Here is a 25,740-nt window from a genome sequence, read left to right on the forward strand (position 1 = left end):
TGTAAAATAGCTGTGAATTAAATTTGTGGCTAACCTGTAATGTAGTTATTCAGTAGCCTACTAACTGACCCCACTGTGGTGTTTAGTGCACTGTGCTCCTCCACCCCGCCCCCAAAGCAGCGCATTAATTAAGCAGGGAGTGTTCCTGTTGGCCGGCCCGTGTCTTCCTCTCCCCGGCTCTGCAGCTTCATTGGTCGGCAGCTCTCTTGAATGAAGCGCCGCAGAAACGTGCAGCAGGCAGGAGGAAGCTGTGTGGGCCGCCGCAGGGAGGGACCGACGCACAGCAACACGACCGCCGGGCGGGCTGCGGTGGTGGTCGGACACCGGTTATCTGTCGACCAGAGGCGACTGGCTCTCTCCCGGAGCTCGGTGTCGGAGAGTGAATGAGGTTGATGCTGCTCTGCTGCACCTGGAAGGACGAACGCATGGGAGAGGAGGAAGGTAAGGAGCCGCTGGGTGTCAGGAGCCGCTGGGTGCATGCGGCGGCGGCGGGGCGGGAGATGCAGAGACAGCGGAAAACACTGAGGATGCTCCACAGAAACTGGCTGTAAACAATATGCTTGGCACTATTTTTCCTACTCTGGGTGTCGTGTGTTGTCAGGCACACACAGGCAGCAGAGTGGTGCGTGTGCAGGCAGCGTCAAGCTGCATGTCCATATTGTGCTGCAACTGAAGCCATGTTGATGTACCCGTCATGTTTGGATGCAGTGTGTTCACCCTCGGGCCATGATCAGTGCTCATTTAACCCAGTATAGCCAAATATATTCTGCTCATGAGCTGGTTGTTACATTAATACGGTAAAATAGGGACTCTTTGGGGTGTTAATGCAAAATTAAACAGTTTAATTTGGAAGTTATGATCTTTACCAACATCCTCTAAAGCAGGGTGTCAAACTAATTTTAGTCCAGGGGCCACATATGGCACAGTTTGATCAGTAAAACCACTACATAATAACCTATAAATAACAACTCCTTCATTTTTTCCCCTTTTTAATCTAAAGAAGTCTGAAAATATTCATCCATTTACAAAACAAATGATGAACAGCCGGCAATATCATCAGAAAAATATGTGCAAATTCAACAGTATGTCTCAGTTTTTCCACATTCAGCCACTCAGCTACCCACTTTCATTACATGTGCCCTTTTTTCATAATTTTCCACTAAAGTAGAAGCTGTTGAAGAAGCAGGTTAAGTCATCTGCTGCCTTATAAACCATTTACAATCTGAAGTTTTGTCAGTGCCTCAGCAGCAGGGTTACACTAATACTGTTTTAAGATAGAAGTCTGATACAGATTCTTTTGTACTGAATATCTTGCGATCGAGGGACATCTGAGCTGCAGCAGGATAAATCCCGCCCCCCCATGGAGTCCAGATACTGGCAGACTGGGTGGTGGCTGATGACTCTGAAGCTGATGGCTGATGAGACGGATGAGGATGATGAATCCGGAAAGACTAGGTAGTGATGGGGAGGTGGAGGGCAGATTTTTGAGGGGTTGTAACAGAAACACATGGTACACAAAGTAATTTTCCATCACTCTTTATTCTTTGCCTCCACTTTTGTTGCTTCTCTAGACTTTAAAACAAGGAGAAAACAGTGTATGGTTGAACTGGTTAGAGAATAAATGTTGGGAACAGTTGCTTGAACGAGTTATGACCTAATAATTTGTGTATCACTGTGACTATTTGGTAAATATTTGCATAAAATGTGATATTGCTGTACATTCAGAGTTCACTGTGGCTGTCGGTCAGGTTCACTGGTCTGGACAATAGTCCTTTTATGCGATGACTCACTTTGCATGAGGAACTGCTGCTGAGTCTCTGTGAGTAATGAGTTTTAGGAGGGATTGGACACACAGCTGTTCACCTGCACAGGTTAGTTAGTGTGTGAGAGAGGTGTGTTTGTGTGCCTTTACTGAGGTATTTGTGTCCTCTCTGAGACCTGTCCAGACAGCAGAGGTCAAGAGGAGACAATTATCAGGGAGAAACATGCCCCATGATGAAGAGACAAGGTGAATAATATTCATTAGTCAGGTTGAGGTGAAGGCAGAGCAGAGAGGGGGCATTAGCACAAACCAGATCTGCCTACCAGCCAATATGATCAATAAATCTACTACTGCAGGGCGGCTCTCTCAGGCATTACAGTAACAAGCTGACCGCATAAAACCTCTGCTAATGTACGAATAATCAAAGATGCAAGGATACTTCTCGCATGAGAAAACATTGATATACAGATACCAATACATAGATGCTGAGCTGCAGTGAGCAGATGTGTCTTTGAACTCTAAACTGATCTATGACTGATCTTACCTGTCAATTACAAACCCAGTTGCCACGCAAAAAGTTGGCATTGTATGTTTCTGCAAACCATGGATACGTGGTATCTTTGCATATTATTATGTAGCAGATACATTGAAACTTTGTGTTTCAACAACACTGTCATTAACACCTGGTTAGGTCACACAAAACCACTTAGTTATGTTCAGGAAAAGATGTTCTGGCTTAATACCCATTCAGGAGGCACAATCCTGGCAGGAAAAGTGGCGATGTCTTGGCAAAAACAAACTGCTCTCCACGCCTAAACAGCCCAGGGTTTCACACCATTCCTTTATTTGTGGCGCCCTGCCACGATTACAACATCTGCTGCCACGTTTTAATTTTCCGTTTTTGGAACTTGACCATTAATTAGGAGCGCTGTTGGTACCGTTCGGTTATTCATTAATTAACACTCTTGTAGCGCAGGGCGCACTGTGGTCACAGATGGAGCAGCAGAACACCAGGTGCAGTGAAAGTGAAACTTAGCTGTTCATTGGATCGGTCTAAAAGTTTGATTTCACTCACAAACATCTGCTCCTGGCATCCATTGATCTAATCTGATCTGATCTGATCAGATCGGATCGACTCATCCATTGTCCGCCCGGCAACTCAAAGCTCCACAGACTCAAACACATGAACCGTTCCACCTGTGCTGCATTCAGGGACCCAAAAAACCTCTGAATTTATAGAGGAAGCACAGCCTTACACACAAAAAATCCAAAAATGCAAGTTAGCAACCCCTCTCCATCAGCTGCTGCCACACATAGATTCAAATTCTGTGGGAAACACTGCAGCCGCTTGAAACACAGTGACGAGTCCCTAAAAAAACACCCACATTTGGGAGCTGAAAAGTCACTGGAAAAAAAGCCACAGGTTACTGAAAAGTACCCATGTTTGGTTGTTAAAAGACCACAGGAAATACAGATATGAATCCCAAAAAAGCACCTATGTTTGGTGCTTAAAAAAGGCAGGATGCATAACAGTGACTCAAACATTGGTCTTCAGCCTGGCAGGCGTCTTGCCCAGGTGACACACCACCATCCACCATCACCTCTACCTCCCGATCAGAAAGGCAACTTATACATTATGTAACCTTCCCCTGCTTCATATGTACTTTCCGCATCGTCATCATTCTCCTCTTGTTTTGATATGATATACATGAAACATGCAAATGTAACATATTTGCTATTTACAGAAATGTAAAGTACAGTGCCAAACCTTTCTTCTGGCAACTGGGCTGTTGTAGCTCTGTTTTGCATTTGAGAGATGGCATGCAGTTGCATATTGCTGTGGATGTGCAGAACTGCAGAAACATGATTTATTGACAATCATCATTTTGTAGGGCCGTAACGGTACGTGTATTTGTGTCGAACCGTTCGGTACGCGACTTTCGGTTCGGCACGACCCTGTACCGAATTATTGGGCGCAGGATATTATTTTATTTTATTTTAATTCCGTTTTTGCGAGCCGAACCATTTAAAATATCTAGTTCCCCGACAGACATAATTGAACGACGGACCGAGTCCCGTAAATCTCCGCTTTCACTTTGTGCAGCGCATTCTCGCACGTTGACAACATGGCAAGTGAGCCTGACGAACCTGAAGACCCACCTGCAAACCTTATGTCCTCCGTTTGGGAACACTTTGGTTTCAGGGTAAAATACAAAGATGGAAATAAACAAGTGGACAAGACAAAAGCAGTGTGACGACACTGCAGAACAGCGGTCGGGTATGTAACTTGGAAACACTTCTAACATGATAACGCATCTAAAGCGACACCACCTGAGTTTGAACATTAACCGGGACGACTAGAAAAAGCAATCTGGTGCAAACTGCGATATCGTCGTCGTTTAAAAAGAAAGAGCGTTTCCCTGACCATCGCACTAAAGAAATAACCAACGCCATTGGAGTTGAGTAAAATTGTTTAAGCTGCACTTTAGATATAAGCATGTTTTGTTTACTGCACTTTAACAAAGTGGGAAAGCTAAGTAAGTTCCTGGTAAAACTGAATCTGAGCAGGCTTTAAAGCTGACCAGCTGCACTATACTTTTTATTTTAATTGAGTAAAACTGTTAAAGCAGAAATGTATATTTAGATTTTTCATTCAAAAAATGTGTTAAAAAAACAGCAGGATTTTATTTTTCACTTTTATATTTCTATTTTCATTCAAACAATGTGAAAAGCAGGATTTTATATATATTTGTTTCATTCAAAAATTGTGTAAAAGAGTTAACTGCTGTGGTGGTATGTTTTAATAAGGTTACCAATAAGTAAAAGATATTTAATAGTTGTCTGTTTTTTTCATTACTGTACCGAAAAAAAAAGAACCGTGACTTGTGTACTGAGGTACGTACCGAACCGAGATTTTTGTGTACCGTTACACCCCTATCATTTTGCTGTATTTTTTATAGAAGTAACAGAGTATGCCCTGCTTTGTGTAACAATGATAACCTATGATTAACACCTCTTCAAACCAAGTCTTATGTTGCAACTTAAAGACGTGATATTTTGAAGTAATATCATCTTTTATGTTTAAAAGGTGACAGCATGCATTTGATGTTCCTCTGATGTGACAAAGTGGCCTTTGAGTGACTTTATTTTTGAGTTCACTGCAGGTTCAGACTCTCAGGCAGCATGTGAACTTACAGACACTGACAAATTTCAACAGTGAAAGCAGAGGAACTCAGCAAGGATGCTCAGAAAGAATAGTGCAGGAGTTACTCGAGGAAGTTGAAGTATTCATCTTCAGCTCTGTCCTCTGTCTCGTATGGATTATATCCCTGCTGATGGAAAGATCACCATGTTTTAACTAGCGGCCATGTTTATAGTTGTTGTTATTTTGCATGTCAGTGTGTCGCCGCCTCTCTGCCTCCTACTCAGGATGTGAAGGGCGTGTGATGTGTTCTCAGGCAAATGAACTGCAGCAGCAGTAATATCTGCTGTATGAAGCCTTACCCTTTGCTATCTGCTGCTGCTGCTGCTGTCACCTCAGCCTGAACTGATCTTCCTCTGCAGAAAATACACACACACACACACACACACACACACACACACACACACTGCTGCTCTCTCTGTCTTTAATTAATTGTTCCAGCTCTTCAAAGGTGCTTCTTTTCCTGAAACTTTGTAATCATAATTAACTTTCTCCTCATTAGAGAATGGGGGAAGGAATCAAACTTTGAGAGTCAGAGGAAGAAACTTATCTACTGAAAACAAAAGATTCTGTTTTTCCACAAGACGCATGAATCTTTGACGCACTTTTGAGAGCAGTCTGTATGTTAAATATACAGGTGTTGGGCTTTCTGTTTCCAATGACAACAAAGTCCTTTTAGTGTCACATATGCATCCGAATATTCTGCTCTCTGTTGTACAAAAAATATCAGTCTTTGCCAAAAATGATGTGGTTCATTGTCATAGAAATGCAAAAATACTGAGGAGGATTCTTTCGAATGATTGATAGTAACTTCAATTGCTGGCTTAAAGGAATACTTCATCCCCCAAACGACCATTTGTGTATCAATTAGTCACAATGTGTTACGCTGAATTTGTGAAGACAACTTTGTGTTTCGTGCATTCCTCCAGAGTGAAAGAAAAATCCACAAATGGAGAATATTCTTGATGAATTGAAGAACATAGGGGTCCACCTTTAATAACAGCAAAACTATATCAACACATCAGTTTACAAAATCTCACACAACTCATGCAGTATAATCCAAGTCTCATTTATCCAGTTGTATGCTCAGTACTTTTTAAACAAAGAGACCTTTTCCAACAGGGAACTGAACTAAAAGCTCTCCTCAAAGCCAGACCCCACTGACAAAAACAGTCATCTTACCTTGCCGCACATGGTAGCTGCTAGTCTACCACTGCCTCGATCAGTTAGTTTGTTTGTGTTATTGTGTGACTTTGAACTAACCCTTTCAAATATCATAGTCACACAATAACAGAAACAAACTAACTGAGGGAGTGGTAGACCCACAATTAAAGTAATTAAAGTAAAATGACTGTTTTTGTCCATGGAGCCTGGCTTGGAAGAGAGCATTGATAAGATTTACTTTGAGTTCAGTTGCCCATCGAACATGCTGTCTGATTGGGAAATATACCACAGGATTAATAAGACTTGGATTATACTGCATTAGTTGTGTGAGAGTTTGTAAATGGATGTTTTAATGTAGTTTTGCTGTTGTTAACTTTAACTCATCAAGGATTTTCTTTGTTTTTGGATTCTTCGTTCACTGGAGGCATGCGAGAAAACAAAGTTCTCCTCACAAATTCAGCAGAACACGGGGTGAGTAATTGATGTGCAAATGATCATTGGGGGGGTGAAGAATTCCTTTAAAATCTATTGGACTTAGGTAATAATGATATATATATATCTTTCTCAATTTTGATTTAACTGTACTATTAAGAAACAAATCAATCCAGTAGAACAAACATCACCTAAACTCATTAAATAATGTGCAGTAATAGTGTTTAGCTGTTTAAACTAGAACTGGAGGCAGACTAAATGTGGTAATTTAAAATGAATTGTTACACACCAGCAGTGATTCTCTAATTAAAACCATCCATCTGTGGACACACCGACAAACTGTTGCTGATATTCACGCTGCATGCTGTCTGCCATCAATGATGGAGCATTTTCAGAGACGATGTGTGTTTGATATCTGGAGCCTCAGAGTTGTGGATTTGCATTGAAGGCGAGATAAGAACAAGGATCATCATCACATGCAAAAACACATATCAGTAATTATTACATCCCCTCAAAGAACTGGTATTGATTTTGTGCATAATGAACAATAAAACAGTGGCTATCAGTTCGTCCTGTGACCTCTGTCTCATGTGTTACAGCTGGAGGAAGTTTGCCCGTCTGTGCGGGATGCAAACAGAGGATCTATGATGAGCAGTACCTCCAGGCCCTCAACAATGACTGGCACACCGTCTGCTTCAGGTACGTTCGACCCTGACTCACAGTTCACCAGCCTTAACATGTTCACACAGACGTCATGAGTTCATGTCTTTAAAGGGCAGCCATGGAGCGTCTCCTTGCCCAAGTGAATGAAAGGATGAAAAATTAATCAGCCCTTTGCTGCACTTCATCTCCTCGTCTCTCTCTCTCTCCTCTCTTTCTCTGTCACCTTTATACGGTCAGCTGTCCGTTAAAGGCAGGAAATGACCATAAAAATTATTATAGAAAATAGAAAGTATTATAAATAATCACAAATCAAGAAGAAGCATTGATAAACAAAACCGGGCAGTTTGAGTGATGTTTGGCTGCTAAAATTTGATTAGTTCAGCAAATAATCAATATTTTTTTAATCTTTTTTCAGGCGTTTATACCAAATATTCGTTCTTTTCAGCTTCTCAAATGTCAGAATTTGATGCTTTTCTTTGCCATTTCTAAAAGCAAATTGAGTAAAGTTTGAATTGTTGGTCGGATAAAATGAGCAATTTGAAAATTTCACCCTCTGATCAGTTTTATTTATTCATTTATTTATTTATTTTTTTCAATTTTTTTGACGATAAGTTTATAGATAAAGAAAATAATCGACAGATGAATTGATAAAGAAAATAATCGGCCGATGAATTGATAAAGAAAGTAATTGGCCAATGAATTGATAAAGAAAATAATCAGCTGATGAATTGATAAAGACAGTAATCGGCTGATGAATTGATAAAGAAAATAATCAGCTGATGAATTGATAAAGACAGTAATTGGCCGATGAATTGATAAAGAAAATAATCAGCTGATGAATTGATAAAGACAGTAATCGGCCGATGAATTGATAAAGAAAATAATCAGCTGATGAACTGATAAAGAAAGTAATCGGACGATGAATTGATAAAGAAAATAATCGCGTTTCCTCAATGGATCGGGAACTTTTTCTGCTGCTGTATCGAGCCATGGTTTCCTTTTGCATGACATCAGGAACATTTGCATCTGCATGTGCTATTGGTAAAGGTTTCAGTAGTCCACAAATTCACAATGTCTTCTGTGTTTAAACCCTCTTCTGGCAGTCGACCTTTTACTCTGCTGGTAACATGACTATACGCTCTGCCACTGTCTTGTCTTTTTGTGAGAAAATCTACTTTAATTTGTCCTTTTCTTCTTTGAGTCTTTTTGTGGTTGGTGTTTGTCATTTTGTCATCTCTTATGGGTTTCCTTGTCAGGCCTGAGCTCAGAAAAGCCTTTATATATTGGATTCAGTTCAGATGTGAACTGATGATCTCTGGCTGACGTGATTCTCAAACATGTTCAAGTCAAACCAGTGAAATCGCTCATCTTTGTGACCAGAGGCGTCACGTGGGGTGATCAGATTCAGACTGGTTCTCCTCTTTAGTCCGTCATTTTTGTTGCTGTAGCGTCCTTGAGAGAAACAGAAGCTTATTAACAATATCTCTCAAGCTTATTAACAATATCTCTCAGACCTGAGCAGCCTGACAACCAGTTAACATTTCTAAAAACCGTATACATATAGACACCTGATACCACCTGGACAAAGACAATCAAGGATACTTTTAATTACATTGAATTCAAGACTTCCTCTCCTTATCAGCAGATATGAACAGTAGTTTCTGTTGTGTCATTTGTTGCCGCTGCAGTCAGTGTGTTTGGTTTTACATTGCAGAGGTTTTGTTTGAGGAGAAGAATAGACAGGTTTGTGTTTCAGGCTCAGGCAGGTTTCTCTCTTCATGAGGTGCCACGTTTGGAAATAACTTTAGACTGAAGATGGAAAAGCTTATTTGCAGAGTGACTGTGTGAATATGGAGACTGTTGTCTGTTCCTTCTCAGTTGGATTTTTGATCAATTGTTCTGCAGTACATAGTGTGTGTGTATGTGTGTGTGGGCAGTGAGACTTCATGTGTCTCTGTGTGAAAGAAATATATTCACATGGTTTGGATTTTAACCAGAGTCATGATTGTTGTTTTTTTTAAGATGGAGCACAAATCTTGTCTGATGAATGAATCTGATCTGTGAAGACTAAAAAGCAACATTCTGGCGATTTGAAGATGAATTTTAGGAGCTGCAAAACCAAAAGTTAGATTTAACATTATTGAATTATTTCACATTGCTGCAGTATTAAAGGACCCCTGTCCGTGGAGAATGAATAGCTTGTTTGCAATCATGTGACTATTGTGACACACAAAATTCAGATGGAGGACAGGAAGTGATAAATCCATATACTGCATTAACTGGATAAAGAGGAAAGTAGAGGCAGCAGGTATCGTCAGAAAACTGAATCTCATGTTGGGTGTTATCGATATAAAACTCTCAATATAAATATATATATATATAGATATATATATATATATATATATATATATATATATATATATAGCAAGGGCCTTGCTTTAGAGAGGTCGCCATCTTGCGCCACCATGTATGTAAGGCAGCCCTAGCGGACAATCCAGCCAGCCAGAGAACGCATTTCGCGTGTATAAATAAACCAACGAAGACAGCGGAAGGAAGGAAGAAGGAGGAGGAAACAGCAGAGAGTGTTAGTAGTTCATCGATAGAGAGTAGTGAAATGTTTTTTTAGTTATAAAGTTTGCGAATGGACTACACTTACCACGCAGCAGGAGAGAATGAACTCGAACCATCATCTGCGAGGAAAAGAAGATGCAACTTCACTCCGTGTGATGTACTCTCTGCGGCGCTTTTCCTCCTGGTGATATATCTCCCCAGCGATGGTAGCAGTAGCACCGAATCCCATTCTGTGCAGCCAAATGGGAGCGGAGGATTCAGCCTCTCGTCTCGCCTGCTCAGCATCCAAGTTCCTCATCTGAATGCTCCGGCTCAAACAGGTATGGCTCTGGGTCTGTGTCCGCTACAAGAAACTCTTCAAAATTGCGTTCAAAGTCGTCCATTGCAGCTACTATAGTCCGGAGATATTGCTAGGCTAAATAAACAGCTGAGCTCTGTTTACAGGCTACGCTGTCAGTCAGTGTGCGGGCTGGAGATTGGTGGAGCAGAGAGGGGAGGGGGTACCCGCTTGGTATTGTAAACGAGAATGTGTGTATGGAGTGTGTGTGTGTTACGCTAGAAGAGTCAGAGTTTGGGACGGAGTCTTTTACCCCCTGGAGTGTTACCGGAGTTTTTGGAGGGCTCAAATAAACTGGCCTTTTTCCTGAACGCTACTCTGGTCTCCTGCTCGTGAGGGATTCATTACAATATCGTAACGTGGCTTAGATTTCTAAATAAACATTCACCTTGTCGCTAGATAGACCTACTCCTGAAAAACTCGTGTCTGCGCAAGGCTTTTTGTCCCTACGAGGCCACCGTCATTTACCCGACGGGAGGGGTGAGCGAGTGAGCCCTGCAATCTAGAATTTGACCACTGATGTCACTGTTTTCAATGGTTTTCAACCCATTTTACACAGTGGCCCTTTAATAACATGTCGGACAGGAAATCCAAAGTATGGGATCATTTTGAGAAGGTGAAGAACGAACCCAAGGTGATATGTAAACTCATCTTCATTGGTCGACTACAAAGATGACGTATCATCTGAAACATGGAAGTAGCTACATGCCCATTAGCCACTTAGCACAGTCATTACTGCTTTGCCGACAGCGTCATTAACAGGGGTGTAACGATACATCGATCCACATCGATTCATTGATTAACAATTGATTACATCGATGCAAAATGAAAACATTGATCCATATCGTCATCTTAAAGATACACATTTATTTTGAAATTCACATAGCATGTCTGTGTCACCATTTCTGGGCAAGCGCGCCTCCGCTCAAACAACAAACAGAGCTCAGAAATGAAATGGTCAAATCATATTCTAGTTGTTTTTGTGGGTTGATGTAAATGATTGTGTTAGATGGGCATATGATATGGTGTCATATCGATCGCAGGCTCCTGAATCGAATCGAATCAAAATCGTATTGTGACAGACTTTGTGATATCAGCAAACATCGTATCGTCATCCGAACAAATAGATATAATATCGTATCGTGATGAAGCTGGTGATTTACACCCCTAGTCATTAACAAACATTTTTTCACAGATATAACCACACAGATTAAAATCTATCACATCTCCTCACATTCTCTCTGTTAACATCTTTTACGAGGAGCTCTCACCTTATTTGTCTCTATGATTGTTAGTGCTACATGTTTGTTGCCCTGCCTGGACTTAAAAGAAAGTGTTGAAGTTTAGGCGTCATTGAATCTCCAGATCAATACAGTCACCTCAGGTCAGATAACATGATGCATTTGAGCTCATGAATGAACAGAGATTCACAGATGGCGGAGGCACCCTAATGGCCATCGATTCGTTAACACACAAACTGCAATTTTAGATTCTTATAGTTATTATTTTGATGCCCTAAGAATAAAAACAGTGTTAATGGTGGAATTTCGCTTCATTAAATGAAAACAAATATTTATTATGACATGTACGTAGCCTTCGGTACAACGGAAATTGACATTAAATGACCAGAAACTGGTAGTATTTCTCTCACACAGTGACGGCTCCTGTTTCCCATCATGCCACTGCCTGCCAGTATTTGTGTGTTGTTCTACGATGTCATGACACTGCAGCAACATTATTACCAAGCTTTACGATGCGTCCCATCAGTGCTGATAATCTCATTAAGCTGAGTCAGGAGGAGATGTTTACTCTGAAAGTGGGGCAGTTTTTACCAGGCTGTTGTTTATATTATTTATAGGACACAGTTGTTGATGTTGCTGCAGCTTTTGTTACTGTTGATCTTATGTAATATCTCCACCTCTTTCTCTCCGTCTCACACATCTTTCATCCAGCTGACTTTGTGTCAGACGAGCAGGAGGTTCAGAAATCAACCTGCATGTGGTTCATACCTTTACTTCCTGAAAAGAGAAGGCTATAAATAATTTAAAGGTGCAGTCAGAAATATTTTACTAGCTCTGTGCATGAATAGACAGTAGACTGCAGAACCACAGTATCGTTGGTTTTATTCCACATATTTTTCTTCCTAGTCAAAACCTGGTGCATTCATCACCCATAATACAACCTGATCGCCAGAAGTGCATTCTGAGATTCGGGTGTGTTATGGTAGTAGAGCGAGGTACAGAGGTCACTTCTTTTTCACTTCACACCAACATTTTTTTTTTCCTTTTCAAACTTCAGGGCCTTAATTTCAGTGCTGGATTGAGGGTACTACCTAGGACTTATAGTGCTGAAAATTGCAACACATTAATAGCAATGACTATGTCATTCATCTCTGGGTATCTGATCTCTAAAGTACTGTATCAGTAAATCAGGATTTAAGCTTTGAGTTTGCTGTTGTTGGCAGCTGCCACTAGATGTTACAAAAGAGCCATGTTTCACTGATAGCACATTTAGTAGTTTTATGTGACTCTTTGAAATGTTCATGAGATGCAGCTGTTAAAATGTGGTGTTTTATTTATTATTTCTTTTGATAAGCTGATGTTTTGTTTCGTCTTGCTTCACTTCTTGGAGATAAACGTCCAACTCCCATCGTCGACATCACTCCTCCTTTCACTCTGTTAATCCGAGCTGGTCGGCAGATCGACCGCAGCTCTGTGGAAAAACTCACCGCATAGTGTGTCATTAATGATTTCCCCCAGCTGGATGTCTGAATGGGAAATCTGAGGAGGATATCTGGGCACGGGGCAGAGTCCACAATAGTTCTGTGTAGTGTGTGTGTGTGTGTGTGTGTGTGTGTGTGTGTGTGTTACATCTGGCTGCCTCAGCATGGACGAAGGATTGCAGTTTGTCTCAGCAGGGTGTCTTTTTTGAAGTGTTTGCATTTCTCTTATGTGTGTGAATTCATTTCAAGCCTTTTAGTTTGTTTGCATATTTATGCACTTTGTAATTTGACTGAAAATAAAAGCACTACTTTGCATGTCTTTGTAACTGTACCATTATCTGGTGCAGACCTGAGCCTGGTGCCAGCTCCCTCACACACTGTTTGAGGTGTCAGATATCAGCCTGCAGCTTAGGCTTCTGCCCACCATGTAGTGACACAACACACACCAGAACTGTTTAATTAAGAGGAGTGAAGCAAGTTAGTCTGTAGAAAAGGAGAGTTGTAGTCTCCTAGAAAGAGTTTCATCCTCTTAGGAATCATCCTGATTTTTCCATGCGTACCACTCCGTGCCTATAAATTAGAGGGAATCTTTTTCTGACCCAGATCCAAATCCTGAGGGAGGAGCAGGATTGTCATAGAAAGGAGGATTTAAGGCGGCTTCGCTAGTCAGGCAAGACTTCGGTGGAAAATTGACTAGTGGGACGGGGGAATGGAGCTTAAATCCAAACAAAAAATGTCCAACTGCAGGGCCTGATGCTGCCATGGAGCATTACTCCAGTGAAAGGAAGTGGAGATGGTAATAGCAGAGGGGAATGCAAAATTGAAGTGCCTAGAGTGTTGTTTGAAACTGAAGGGTGTCCCATGGGTGGAGGAAAAAAAACACTGCTCAGAAAATAGCAGCAGCTCTGTACGTACAGTAGCCTTCATGGGAAAATGTGGCCGTGTTCTCTCTGAGATCTGTTTTCACATTGGCTGTTTTTTTCTGACGTCTGTTTGTCCCAGAGCTCAGCTGTGCTCTCTGTGGATCACAACAGAGACTGTGTCCTCTGAAGTGCTGACTGCTGAGCTACCAACTTGGCTTTTATAGTAATTTTCGTAATTTTGTGGTGTTGTGATAGGATGTAGTTTTGCTTTGACCTGTGGAAATATTACAAATAGGGGTGTCGCAATCCGATCTCAGAGATCATTAGTGGGGCTGATCAAGGCACTTTTTAACCCATAAGTATCAGCATATTGAGCTGTATAGACCCCAGTCCAAATCTTTGTTTGGCTTCAGCTGTCACACAGGTGTTTTTACTCATGAAGCTTTAATGCACAGCAACGCAACAAGTGCAGCCATGGTCAGCTCTCCCACTCTCCACTGTCCGTCTTCTAAACTCACTGAGCCCTCCATGTGTGTATGAGCAGGGTGTGAACTCAAAACACCACACGCCATAAACAACAGCAAAACACAATATGAGACTTTTTATATGATTTACTAGGGGTGTAACCATTGATCTGGATTGATATATCGAGTCAATGATCACAATCCAGTATCATCGATGCAAAGTGAAAACATAGATCCGTATCGTCATCTTTAGCATATGCCTTTAATTTGAAATTCCGTGCCAAGAGAAAGACAATGAGGATAACGTTATTTACTCAGGAATAAATCAGCAGTGTGGAAAAATACAGTCAACAGACAAAGCTGTTAAATAAAATAAAACACTGGACAAGCATCTCACTCCACTAACTTAAGCTGCTCTGTCAATCAAAATTGTCTCGTCAATATCACCAAATATCGTATCGTGATGAAACTGGTGATTTACACCCATGTTATTCACCTCATTAATGTGCACTGGTTTCATTTCAACTCAGTCTGACAGTCTGTTGTGTGACGACACACTCACTACGCTACTCAAAGTGCAACAAAAGCAAGCAAAAAGTCAATGAGAGTAATTTATTAATGTACTCCTCGCAAAAGATGTACAGACGACAAAATAAGCACTCAACAGAGTGCAATTCATTCATGTGACTCAGGGAGGGTGCTTTAAAAGGAGAAAGAAATGTTCTTAAGGCAGCGACAAGATGAAACAGATTACAGAGAGGGTTTGTTATTTTATAGCCTACTTTTGTAAAAAATAAGAAATAAAACATTTAGGAACAGCTCGGATGCAACAGAAGTAGCAATTTGCAGCTGTATTACCAGAGAAATAGAAGTATCAGATTAGGCTCAGTATCGGCAGATAATCAGTACTGATTGACACTGATCAGTATTGGGGGGGGGGGGGGGACTGAATGGGTACATCCCGAATTACACATTGGCACGGTTTATGTAGGACAGAAAATCACTGGTACCCATCTACCGAGCATCAGTGATACTGATAAGATGAGGTGCCTGTGTGGAGCCAAAAGGATGCTAGAAGACAAAACCCGCCCCAGCAACAGCGTGTTCACCCTGCTGCAGTCTGGCAAGGGATCCATTTTATTCAAGTATCCAGTGTCGTACCAGCAGACTACAGAGAACCTGTCTTCCTCAGGTTATAAGACTCCTCAAGTCATCTTCTGTGTTCCACAAAATATAGTTTTGTTTGTTGGTCTTTTGTTTTTTTCTTGTGTCGCATGAACTGACTACAACCTCCATTTTGAATTTGTTGACACACACAGTCGTGAGGTGCAGGGATGAATTTGCTGGGATAAAAATTCAGTGGCACAATTACTGCGGCTGCGATGCAGTGGTTTGTTTATAATAAACAGAAGAAGAACGGAGCAGTAAACATGACCAGAAAATATTCTGCAGTGGTTTTGAACTACTCTCTGAGAAGTGTGGTGGAAAAACATCCCCCAGACTGGAGCAACACCACAGATGGTGGCAAAATAGTGTAAATATCAACAAGAGACAGCCCTCGATTCTTTGCTCAGAGGAAAATTAGATTTCATCACAAAGAAGGAGAAGACGGGACACAGATGGGACAAGAAACAGGAACATTCAGACAGTCAGAGAACAAACCCACAGGTTAGTGAGCATTGAAATTAAAACCTAAACATCCATCGCAGTTTACAGGCTGACATCCTGCTTCAGTTTAATCTTGTTTTAACTTTCAAAAACTGTGGTATAGGGAGGAGGAACCTGCAACCATTTGCGAGTCACGGCTCTCTTGCTACTTGCCAAAAGTATCTTTAATAAATATTTATCCTTGTGTGGGACACTTTCAGGTATTTTTCCTAAGTATAATTTTAACAAATGAGTAGACTAAATCCATCCCAGCTATCTCATGAATCTCAGCTGCAGTCAGCCAGTGTTTTTGGGCATGCCCAGAAAACATGATAATGATTGGCCAGTGAGGTTCTGCATTGCCTCCAACAGAAGCCCTGTCTCTGTAGGCCTGTTCACAGTGCTGTTAGTCCAGGAGTGATGAATCGCACAACGTTTTCCAACCAAACTTCCTAAGGAGCCTTGAGTTTGCAGTCTCACATATCTCTGTCCAGTCTTCCTCTGTTATTTGTGTGTCCGATTCCTTCTCCCATATTTGTTAATATATGTTGTAGATTGATTCTTTGAAATTTGGATACCTCTGTACAATCTCGAAACTAACTATTACTCCCATTGGGCCTCATTCACTAATATCTGCGCAGAAATGTTCTTACTCTCCGCAAAAAATAAGCACTTGCGCAAAATCACCGTCGGATTCATGACAAGTGCGTACCGGCCAATTTAGTTCTCACCACCGTGCGTATGTTAGTAAATCACAACCATTCTAAATTGACAGGCGTGTGTCCGCAATCTGCAATCAGCATACTACCACGCCCCTATTTCTCCATATAAGGAAACCGCTTGCCTAGAGTTGATTCATGAATGAAGGAAGCGGTTACGCGAGGAGAGAAGTAGTAAATTTCACAGTTTGTTAGAAGCGATGGTGCCGGGTCATACAGGAATGCCATGGGTCATTGTAAGATTGTGGAGGACACAGCATGCCAGGCTGATCTTGCACACCTTCTCAGGGGTATAAAGTAGTTTGCCACCGGCTGTATCTCATCCAAACACATCCAATGGCCCTTAAGCACGCCAAAAGTGCACTCTACGGCGCGTGTGTGGGCATGTATGTTATTATAGTGCACCTCTTGAGGGGTTTCAGGGTTTGCGTATGGTGTCATCAGCCATGTTTTAAGGCCATATGCCCGGTCACCCAAACAATATAACATTTTAACATTAACGGAATAGAGACTTACTGAAAATACTAACTTAAAACAATTGAACTAAAAGACTAGAACAAAAGATGCTCACCAACAAGCCATCCACTTCTCACAGCCCCTGCCTCCAAACGCATTCCCACTGTACTGTTTTGCAAAATAAATGAGTCGTGGGTGCCTCCTGGCCAGCGGGCCACAGCCTTAAGGATATGGCAGTCGGCATTACTGATCATCTGCACGCTGATGGAGTGATAGTTTTTCTGTTCATGTTATTGTTAATATTTTAATTGTCACAATGATGAGGGTGAACGTGTGTCAATTTCATGGTAATTTAATCCATTTGGCCAATATATTAGTAAATTAATTATTTTAAAAAATGTTAATTAAATCTCTTTCATGAATGTGGTTTTATAAACTCTGCATGTACTTAAAAGGTATGTTTGCATTTTCTAAGTCAGTTCGGCCTTCCTCATTTGTGCGTACGCATGGTCTGAGGCAGTTCTAAATTTGTTCGCAGAGTAAGAACAAATTCGGGCAAGAAAATATTGATGAATCCCGGATTTGGGCGTCAAACGATCGTACGCACAGTTTAAGCACAGATTTGTGCGTACGCACTGTTTGTGAATGAGGCCCATTATGATGATATAGTGATAAGGTTGTGTTCATTTATCTTTGAGCTTTGAGTTTTTGATTGAAGTAGTCCCTAACTTGCAGGTATCTGTAGAAGTCCTTCTTTCCTAGTCCAAATGTCTTTGATATATTGTGATAGCTCTGAAATTTCCATTGGAGGTGATCGAACAGAGAGACGTGATACCTCCTTTGTCCCACAGTTGTTTTTTTATGTTGTTTTTTTTTTTTAAGAAGAATGTTTTTATTCAGTTTAACAGGATCACACAAAGCATGTTCGCAGCAGGTATTAAACTTAAAGCATATGTTTAATGGGGAACAAAGCTTGAACTCAAATCACAGTCCTCCTCATACCCTGATCCCTAATAACAGTCGGAATATTGCCAGTAGGACGGTCCTCCATCTCCTGAATAGTGCAAAAAAAAAAAAAGACAGATGAGCTGAAGGTCAGGTTCAATTTTAAAAGATAGGAGGAGGGATGTCTATGTAAAAGGCAGTAACAGAATGATGGGGAACTTTATCAGAGTGTACACTGACATAAAGCACCAAGAACAAGAAACAAACACAGTCTTCAGTTTAACTGGCAGCTCTGAAAGTACTTCGGAAAGCAGCCCCAAACCTTCTGGAATTTTTTATTTGAGTTACTAATTGATAAGCGGATCTTTTCAAGATCAAGGCAGGACATACTGTCCTTGAGCCACTGGGCAGGGCAGCATCCCTCCATCTGATTAAAACTGCCTGTCTGGCCAGCAGAGAGGCAAAAGATAGTTCACGGCATTGGATCGGAGTCAGGTCTACGTCATCCTCTCCAGTTGTGCCAAAGAGGGCAACCAGTGGGTTGGGTTGCAGGTCAAAGTTGAGGATAGAGAATAAGGATCGGAAAACATCCCTCCAGTATTTTTCAAGGCTTGGACACATCTTGAACATTTGTCACAGCCAGGGTTCACATCTTGGTAAAGGCGTGAGAATCAAGACCAATGGGCTCTGTGCACAACCTCTGGCCCACAGTTTAAATCTCATATCCAACTTAGCAGGTTCAAATCCTGGGTCAAATGCTACCCAACTCAAGATCCCTGCCTGTTTCTCCAATTGTAATTTTCTTAACACATCATACCATAGGTTGATAGAAAGACCATTGGTTCGGTTTACTAAAGTTCCTGACTTTTGTTACCTAGTAAAGTCTCAGCCTCACATAAGGATCAGGATTTATTACAAGGCTCGATAAGACCTCTACTGAGGGGATATCAGTAAATTGCCTGTGCGATTAAAGCTGTCGTTAATTTCTACTGTCCTGTCACTTTTTGTCACTTGCTCAAGTCTTCATTCATATGCTCTTAAGTTACTTTCTTTGCCTCACCCTTGTCATGTCTCTTTGTACTTTACCTTCCTGACAGTTCTGCAGTGTGACTAAAAATGTGCTTCTCTGTTGAATTACAAAGTATTTCACCATTTAATATTATTTATTCACTCATTGTCTCTGAGAAGAGGCCTCAGACTGAAGGCTCTCTAGGTGCTTCCCAGTAAGAGCGCTCATCAAGGATCTCCTGGGTGAGGTTTATTGCATTCACTGTGGATTCGAGGGGATTAAGTTAAAGTAGCTCTTGACATTTGAGAAAAGACACCAGATGGAGCGAGAAGGTGTGTAACATCATTATGATAGCACTCTGGAGTCAGTCCCAACCCCTCTTGCCTCGTGGGAATGAGTAATGAGAGGGATTCCTAGTCTGATGTTTATTAGCATCGTGATCCCTTTGGTTTCCTGTACTAGCATTTTATATTCTTGTCCTGCTACTGTCAGTCATCAAATTACATAATGTACAATCACCTGATTATTGCACATTAATTTCTTAATGTTCATTTCCATTTATTAATAATAAAACAGCTTAAAAATGTGCATTAAATGAGTTAAAGCAACACTGAGAATCACCGTCTCGTCAATATGTTTAATGCACTCCGGCTCTGAAAACTGGACCTGTGCTGCAGTCTCTCTGCAGTACAGTGCAGCACTGTCCTCTTCCCAATAAAACTATTTCTGCTTGACAGTTGCTGCCCCAACGGTTCTCCCAAAGGACTACAAAGGCTTGTGCTTCGTTAGGACTTCAGCTAACAACCTCTTTTTTTTTTTACATCCAGTGCTCATCTGATGTGTTTTTTGAACATACGCAGTGTTTTCTCTGGCGTCATATTAGGTGTAGTCACATCAACAAACACAGCTGTTAATGAAAAAATGAGTTTAAACTGTTCAGGGAAAGCTGCCTTTTCTCAAGGACAAGCTGACACAAATCCTGCAGCTCCTCCGCTGCCTCCATCTGTCCCTTTACACCCTGGCTCAGTCTGCAGGAGCAAAATTACTGCCATCGTCTCCAGAAAAATTGCTCTTTATGATGCATCGTCTGAAGAGTTAAAAGATTAAAGCAAACAAAAGCTCACAAAATAATAACAAGCAGAATCATTGGTGGGTGTAGCGAACGCTCATCTGCACCACATCTTTGCTTCCAGCTCTGTGATACAGTGGAGTACAGTGAGCATAAAGGGCTGCAGTGACTCAGCTGTTTCTACCCACAGATGAACTCTGCCTGGTGACAGAAGCTGCGGGACACGTCGGATGATTCATAGCTCCTGAGTGTCGATTGTTTACTGAGCTGAGTCAATAAAAATAAATCCTAAAGCAAAACCTCGATGCTAAACTCTGACAGCGTCGAGGTTCAGTGACGTTAATGAGGTGGGACTGAAGACAGTAAAGTTATTATGAAACTGTTACGGATGCTTGTTAGCACAGAAGGATAATAAATAACCACAGCTTAGGAGCTTTGATTAAAAAAAAAAAAAAAAAAAAAAAAAAAAAAAGTAGTGTGAGTGATGTTTATCTGCATCAATTTGTTGATCAGTGGGGAATCTAATTATTTATTGTAAACTATTTTGTAAAGGGATTATTGATTACATATTTTAGTCATTTTCAGGCCTCAGATGTGAGGATTTGAGGATTTCTTTGTCATATATGATATTAAACTGAAATATCTTAGGTGTTTGGACTGACTGACAATGTGTCTAATCTATCTGAAACATATTTAACATTACTGTGCTGCAATTTCTTTTTATTTATTTGCCATCAGTGTACTCTCATACCAACACACTTAACCTGAGCCGTTGGTCAATGATGCAGAAAGAAGTGGAGACGATATCTGACTCAGATGGTTTGTCTGAGGCTGCATGATTTGAATGAGGCTTAAGTTCTCCACAGATCTCACCTTATGTGATAACTGTAGTGTTATTTGGGGTGAGGTGCTCAGCGTCATCTTACCCTCAGAAAACAAAGCACCTCGGGGCTCCTGTGAGGAGGTCGGTAAATAAAATGAGCTGAGAGGAGATGGAAGGCTTTAATAGATGATGGATCATTGGAAAATTTAATTTGTGCCACCAGAATTTTAGCAGGAAGTGGAGGGGGTTCACATTACAAGGGCGGCTCTAATAAGGTTAAATAGAAAAAGTAGCCGTGAGGTGGGAGGGACAGAGGACAGGAAATAGTTGATGGAGAACCGTGACCCCTTGGTGCAGCTGCACTGAGAGAGGAAGTAGAGGAAGAGAGAGAAAGAGAACAGAGAGGCAGAGTCGGTGATGGTTGTGACAGCAAGGCTGGTCGAGTTGAACGTCAGAGCTGCTGACATGAGTCTGTCTTCTGACTGTCAAAACAAGACCACCGCTCCCACGGGTGACATGTCAGCAAAGAACCAACGCAGCAAGAAGAGACTCAGAAAGTAAGTGGACCAGTGAAAGTACGTGGTTTGATGTTTGCTGAGTAAATAGTGTGAGGATGGGCAGCTCAGGCCTCACACAGTGAAACTTTAACTAAACAGTCCTAACTCAAGGTCAACTTACCGGCTTGTTCCATGACTTTCGTCTAAATCTCATGGTCTTCCTCAGGAAACTGAGTTTGTTTAGTGTCATGGAATTATGGATGTTCAAATTCTCCATTGTTCTGAGCACTTTTAGGACTTTTAGTCTCTTTTTTAACTCTGTCCATTTTGCAGTCTGTTGAATAGGGCCATTACAATTATATTAGTTCTTGAGTATTCTGACAAATTATTTCTTGATTAATTGAGTAATGGTTTGGTCTATAAAATGAGGTGATGTCATCAAATGTCTCGTTTGTCCAACTAGCAGTCCAGAAAATTTACTATAAAGCACATGACCTTTGTGTGACCATGCCTGTAATGTGTAAAAGCAAGAAAAGTAGCACATTTCAGAATTTGAAGACCATCAGACTTTTTGCATTTTTGCTTAAAAAAAAAAGATTAATCAATTAAAAAAGTTGATAATTATTTATTCTTTCAATCGACTAATCGATGAACTGACTAATAGTTGAAGTTCTGCTGTTAAATTTATTGGGAATACACTTGAAATTGAGATCATGGTGAATTTTTCCACAATTTTATTTTGATTTCTCAAATAAAAAAGTAAAGCAAGTTCTATCAAATGGTATTTTCTTATTTCCTAGAATAAATTTTGATAATAATTCACAATTGCTTATCATTAGTGATTTTTCTGCAATTTTTTTTTTTAATTAATTATTTATAAATTAATTAAAGATATTGTCTCTCAAATGGGGGCACGAGTCCCCCATGGGGTACATTAGAGTACTGCAGGGGATATGTGAGATTCCTTTTTCTATGTTATTTTATAAAATATCAGTCATGCATAATTCCTAAAACAATTATAACATTTTTCCTACCGTTTTTAGTAATATGTGTGTATCGTACCTCTGTTGTTACTCTATTAGGCACTGGTTTTTGTTTTTGCTCCTTGAAAACACTTCTATCTTGTATATTTGTACATTTTACCAGATCTTTAATACTCTTGTTCTAAAACTGGGCCCAGTGAGTGACCCTGACCCAGGGAACCCACTGGCCGTCTGGTTGTGAATTGTTAGAATTGGGGGACTGTACTTAGTGCCACCGTAATCTGAAGCATTCTCTGGCACAAGAACTTCCTTCGGGTTAAATAAAGTTCTATTAAATTTAATTGAATTGAAGAGCCCACTTAAAAATGTAAGTGTGGTCTGATAAACCCTGTTTTATATTCAATATCCCCCCCTTGTTGTTTCAGGCAGTAACCAAAGTCTTCTAAATATATGAGCACTGATGATGTGCTGTGTGTTTGTGTGATCAGTCAGGTGGATCAGCTGACACCTTGTTTCACTTCCCCTCATGTCTTCACACAGAAGCTCTGAAAAAACTGACAGAAATGTAAAGAACAAAAACTTCATCAGTCAGTGTTTAAATTACACCAAAAATGTCCTCGTTCAAATGTACAGTATCTGGTAGTGTACAGAGTGTCAGAGGGGATGTAGATACTGAAACATGTCACTTTGTGGGTTTAGATGTTTGTTTATTTCTCCTTTAATTGTCTCTCACTTCTCCAATGATGCAGCGCTCACTATTCACACTTCTGTGTCTGTGGATCCTAAAACTCATATTCGTTAGGGACTTTCCTCTTTTGTCAGAGCAGAACAATGAATCAAACCCTGCTGTGGCACATGTGACTGACAGTGTGTGTGTGTGTGTGTGTGTGTGTGTGTGTGTGTGTGTGTGTGTGTGTGTGTGTGTGTGTGTGTGTGGACTATATTATCACTGACTGTTTCCGTTGTGATATTATACATCATCAGCTTTAACCAAACGTATGTGAGTCATAATACTGAGGGATGACTCTGCAGTGTGTGTGTGTGTGTGTGTGTGTGTGTGTGTGTGTGTGTGTGTGTGTGTGTGTGGATAAGCATGTTATCCAGTACAGCCAGGCTGTCAAAGGGGAAATCTCTTTTTGTTCATCTCACTGGATGTTTACTTTTTATTTTACAGCAACGAAACCAGAAATAATATTATAAATGAAATTGGCATTATATTTTTTTTTTTATTGAGAATGATATTGAAATTTCAGTATGGCCAAATGCAATGTCCAAATGACAGGAGATGCAGTTTTTCAATAAAGATTAAGAAAAATTGGAACACACCGCTATAAATGAAGCACTGTGGTGCCACAGAGATGCTGCAGCCTACAAGTTATATCCCAGACGTAAGGGAACATGTGTGCTTGTTACCGACCCCAGCAAAAAAACATAATCACTTTTTTTCTCTTGGTGAAAGTGAAATGCAGAAATGACCATTTCCACTAAAATCACAACTCGTATTGCATTTTGCAGTAACTGTGGTGTCATGTGGTTTGTCTTGTTTTCTGAGATTGCATTTGTTATTCTCTTTTTACATTGTGATCACCCAATTATTGATCCAACTGTAGACAGAGATGGTGCACAACATAATAAAGGTAATAAAGGAGCAGCATGTAAGATTTAGGGCGATTTTGTTGCATCAAGTTTTGAGGACTGCAGATTGCAACCAGCTGAAAATTCTCCAGGTTAGAATTCCTTCAGTGTTTATTATTGTTCAGAAGGTGTTTTTTAGAAGCCAATTTTTTCGCAGAGGTCTCTTTCTCCTTCTTTTTTCCTTGGAATGATAATGATATTTCAGCATTTGACACTATAAAATGTGTTGTATAGCTACAGGAATATAATTTTATCTTGTAGGGTTTTTTAAATCAAAAAAAGGCTCACCGAGTCAGTAAAGAGTGAACTTAGTCAGAGAAAGAGCTCTGCTGTGTCACCTCCTGTCCATCACATAAACTCTGATATATATTCAATATTTTATCTAATGTCATTGTTGCACTACAAGCTGTTAGATTATTGATTGAAGCTCAACAGTGTGATTACTATTCTCTTTTCGCACTCATTCAATGACACTGCTTTGAATCGCCCCCAAGAACTCCTCATCCTCCTCGCCGTAACGTCACCAGGGTTCATACCTGCTGATAACATCTGCAGAGAGGAGAAAGGAGTCGTCCTGTGTGTCGGCGCGTTTTGATTAATCACCTGTTCCCAAGCTCTAACCTTTGGCTCGCTTTACAATACCTTAATCACACTTCGAAAATTCATTTTTGTCACATTTGCACCAGATGAACTCCAGACTAAAACCCTGGCTGTGATTAAAGAAAGGAAGATTAACACCCTCATTTCCTCCTGAGTCCTGTCAGTTTCATATTCGACCTTGACTGTTGCATAAAAAGTTTGTGTCTTTGTCAGCATTCAGACACTTTCAGATACTTTATCATACCAATGAAAACCCCTGCACTCTGACTTTAAAGAATTATTGAATAGATTAGTTTAGATGCTTTTTATAATTAGGTGGCACATTACTAACTGTTGTGCTGTCTCTTGGCATCTGATCAGACTTGAAACATTAATCTGTTCAGGGTTGCTTCAGCTTGTTGCAAGTTAGATTTAAACCTTTTTTTAATGCAGCTTGACCAATTTTACAAAAACCATAACTGAAGAAAAAAACATAAACATACATTAATTACTTAGGGTAAGGGACAACATAAGATGTAACTTTTTTTTATCTTGAGATGGAGATGAGGGTAGAACAGAGCTGGGAAATACCCGGCGTTTGTTGGGGGGTTTCTTTGATTTTGTGTTTCTCATTCTGCATGTGGGAATCCACCGACTTGATTCCCATCGTGCCGAGTTTGAAAATCTCTTTTTCATAAAATACACCGAACCTCATGTGCATTGCCTTGTGTAGTTTCAACCACGCCTCAAAATCCTGGTTAAATAGCCAAGTTGAAATTGCATTTCTCCGTGTCGTCCAGGTCGTCCAACAGTGAATCCTCTGCTCTGAGCATCCCAACTGGAAACATAATGTATGTGTTGTTGGTTCTGCTATCCTGATCGTGATGATGTTCATGCAAGAGACAGATTATTTAAAAAAAAAAAAAAAATTGTAGACACCAATTATTTTGAGATTTTACAATGAAATACTACTATTAGAGAAAAGTCATAAAATCCCTCTTCCCATTCCATAGCATCTTTAAAACTTCTGAAAGGTTAATTTATGACATTTTAATATCAATTAACCCTTTGAACGAGACTTTTCTTTTGCCGCTTTCAGACACCTTGCGGAAGTATTGAGACCTATGACCCCTGAGCAAATTGATGCAATTTCTTTCAGAAACATGGAAAAAAGGCAATGAGCAACTTGGTATTAAAT

The 25,740-nt window shown here is 40.5% G+C and overlaps 1 protein-coding gene across 2 annotated transcripts in view; it reads left to right on the forward strand.

Moving 5' to 3' along the window:
* The first annotated feature begins 189 nt into the window (after nucleotides 1-189).
* limk1a (LIM domain kinase 1a) overlaps nucleotides 190-25,740 on the forward strand; it is a 72,677-nt gene continuing 47,126 nt past the window's right edge. Inside the window, exons 1-2 of one of the 2 annotated variants that reach the window (XM_033631339.2) lie at nucleotides 190-441; nucleotides 7,160-7,259. In XM_033631339.2, the coding sequence (XP_033487230.1) occupies nucleotides 384-441; nucleotides 7,160-7,259 (158 nt within the window). In that variant the 5' untranslated portion in view covers nucleotides 190-383. Of the gene's footprint in view, nucleotides 442-7,159; nucleotides 7,260-21,207; nucleotides 21,406-25,740 lie in introns of those variants that run through there. The other variant, XM_033631340.2, reaches the window with a different exon arrangement.

The sequence above is a fragment of the Epinephelus lanceolatus genome, chromosome 4 (genome assembly GCF_041903045.1).
Source record: "Epinephelus lanceolatus isolate andai-2023 chromosome 4, ASM4190304v1, whole genome shotgun sequence".
Taxonomy (NCBI): Eukaryota; Metazoa; Chordata; class Actinopteri; order Perciformes; family Serranidae; genus Epinephelus; species Epinephelus lanceolatus.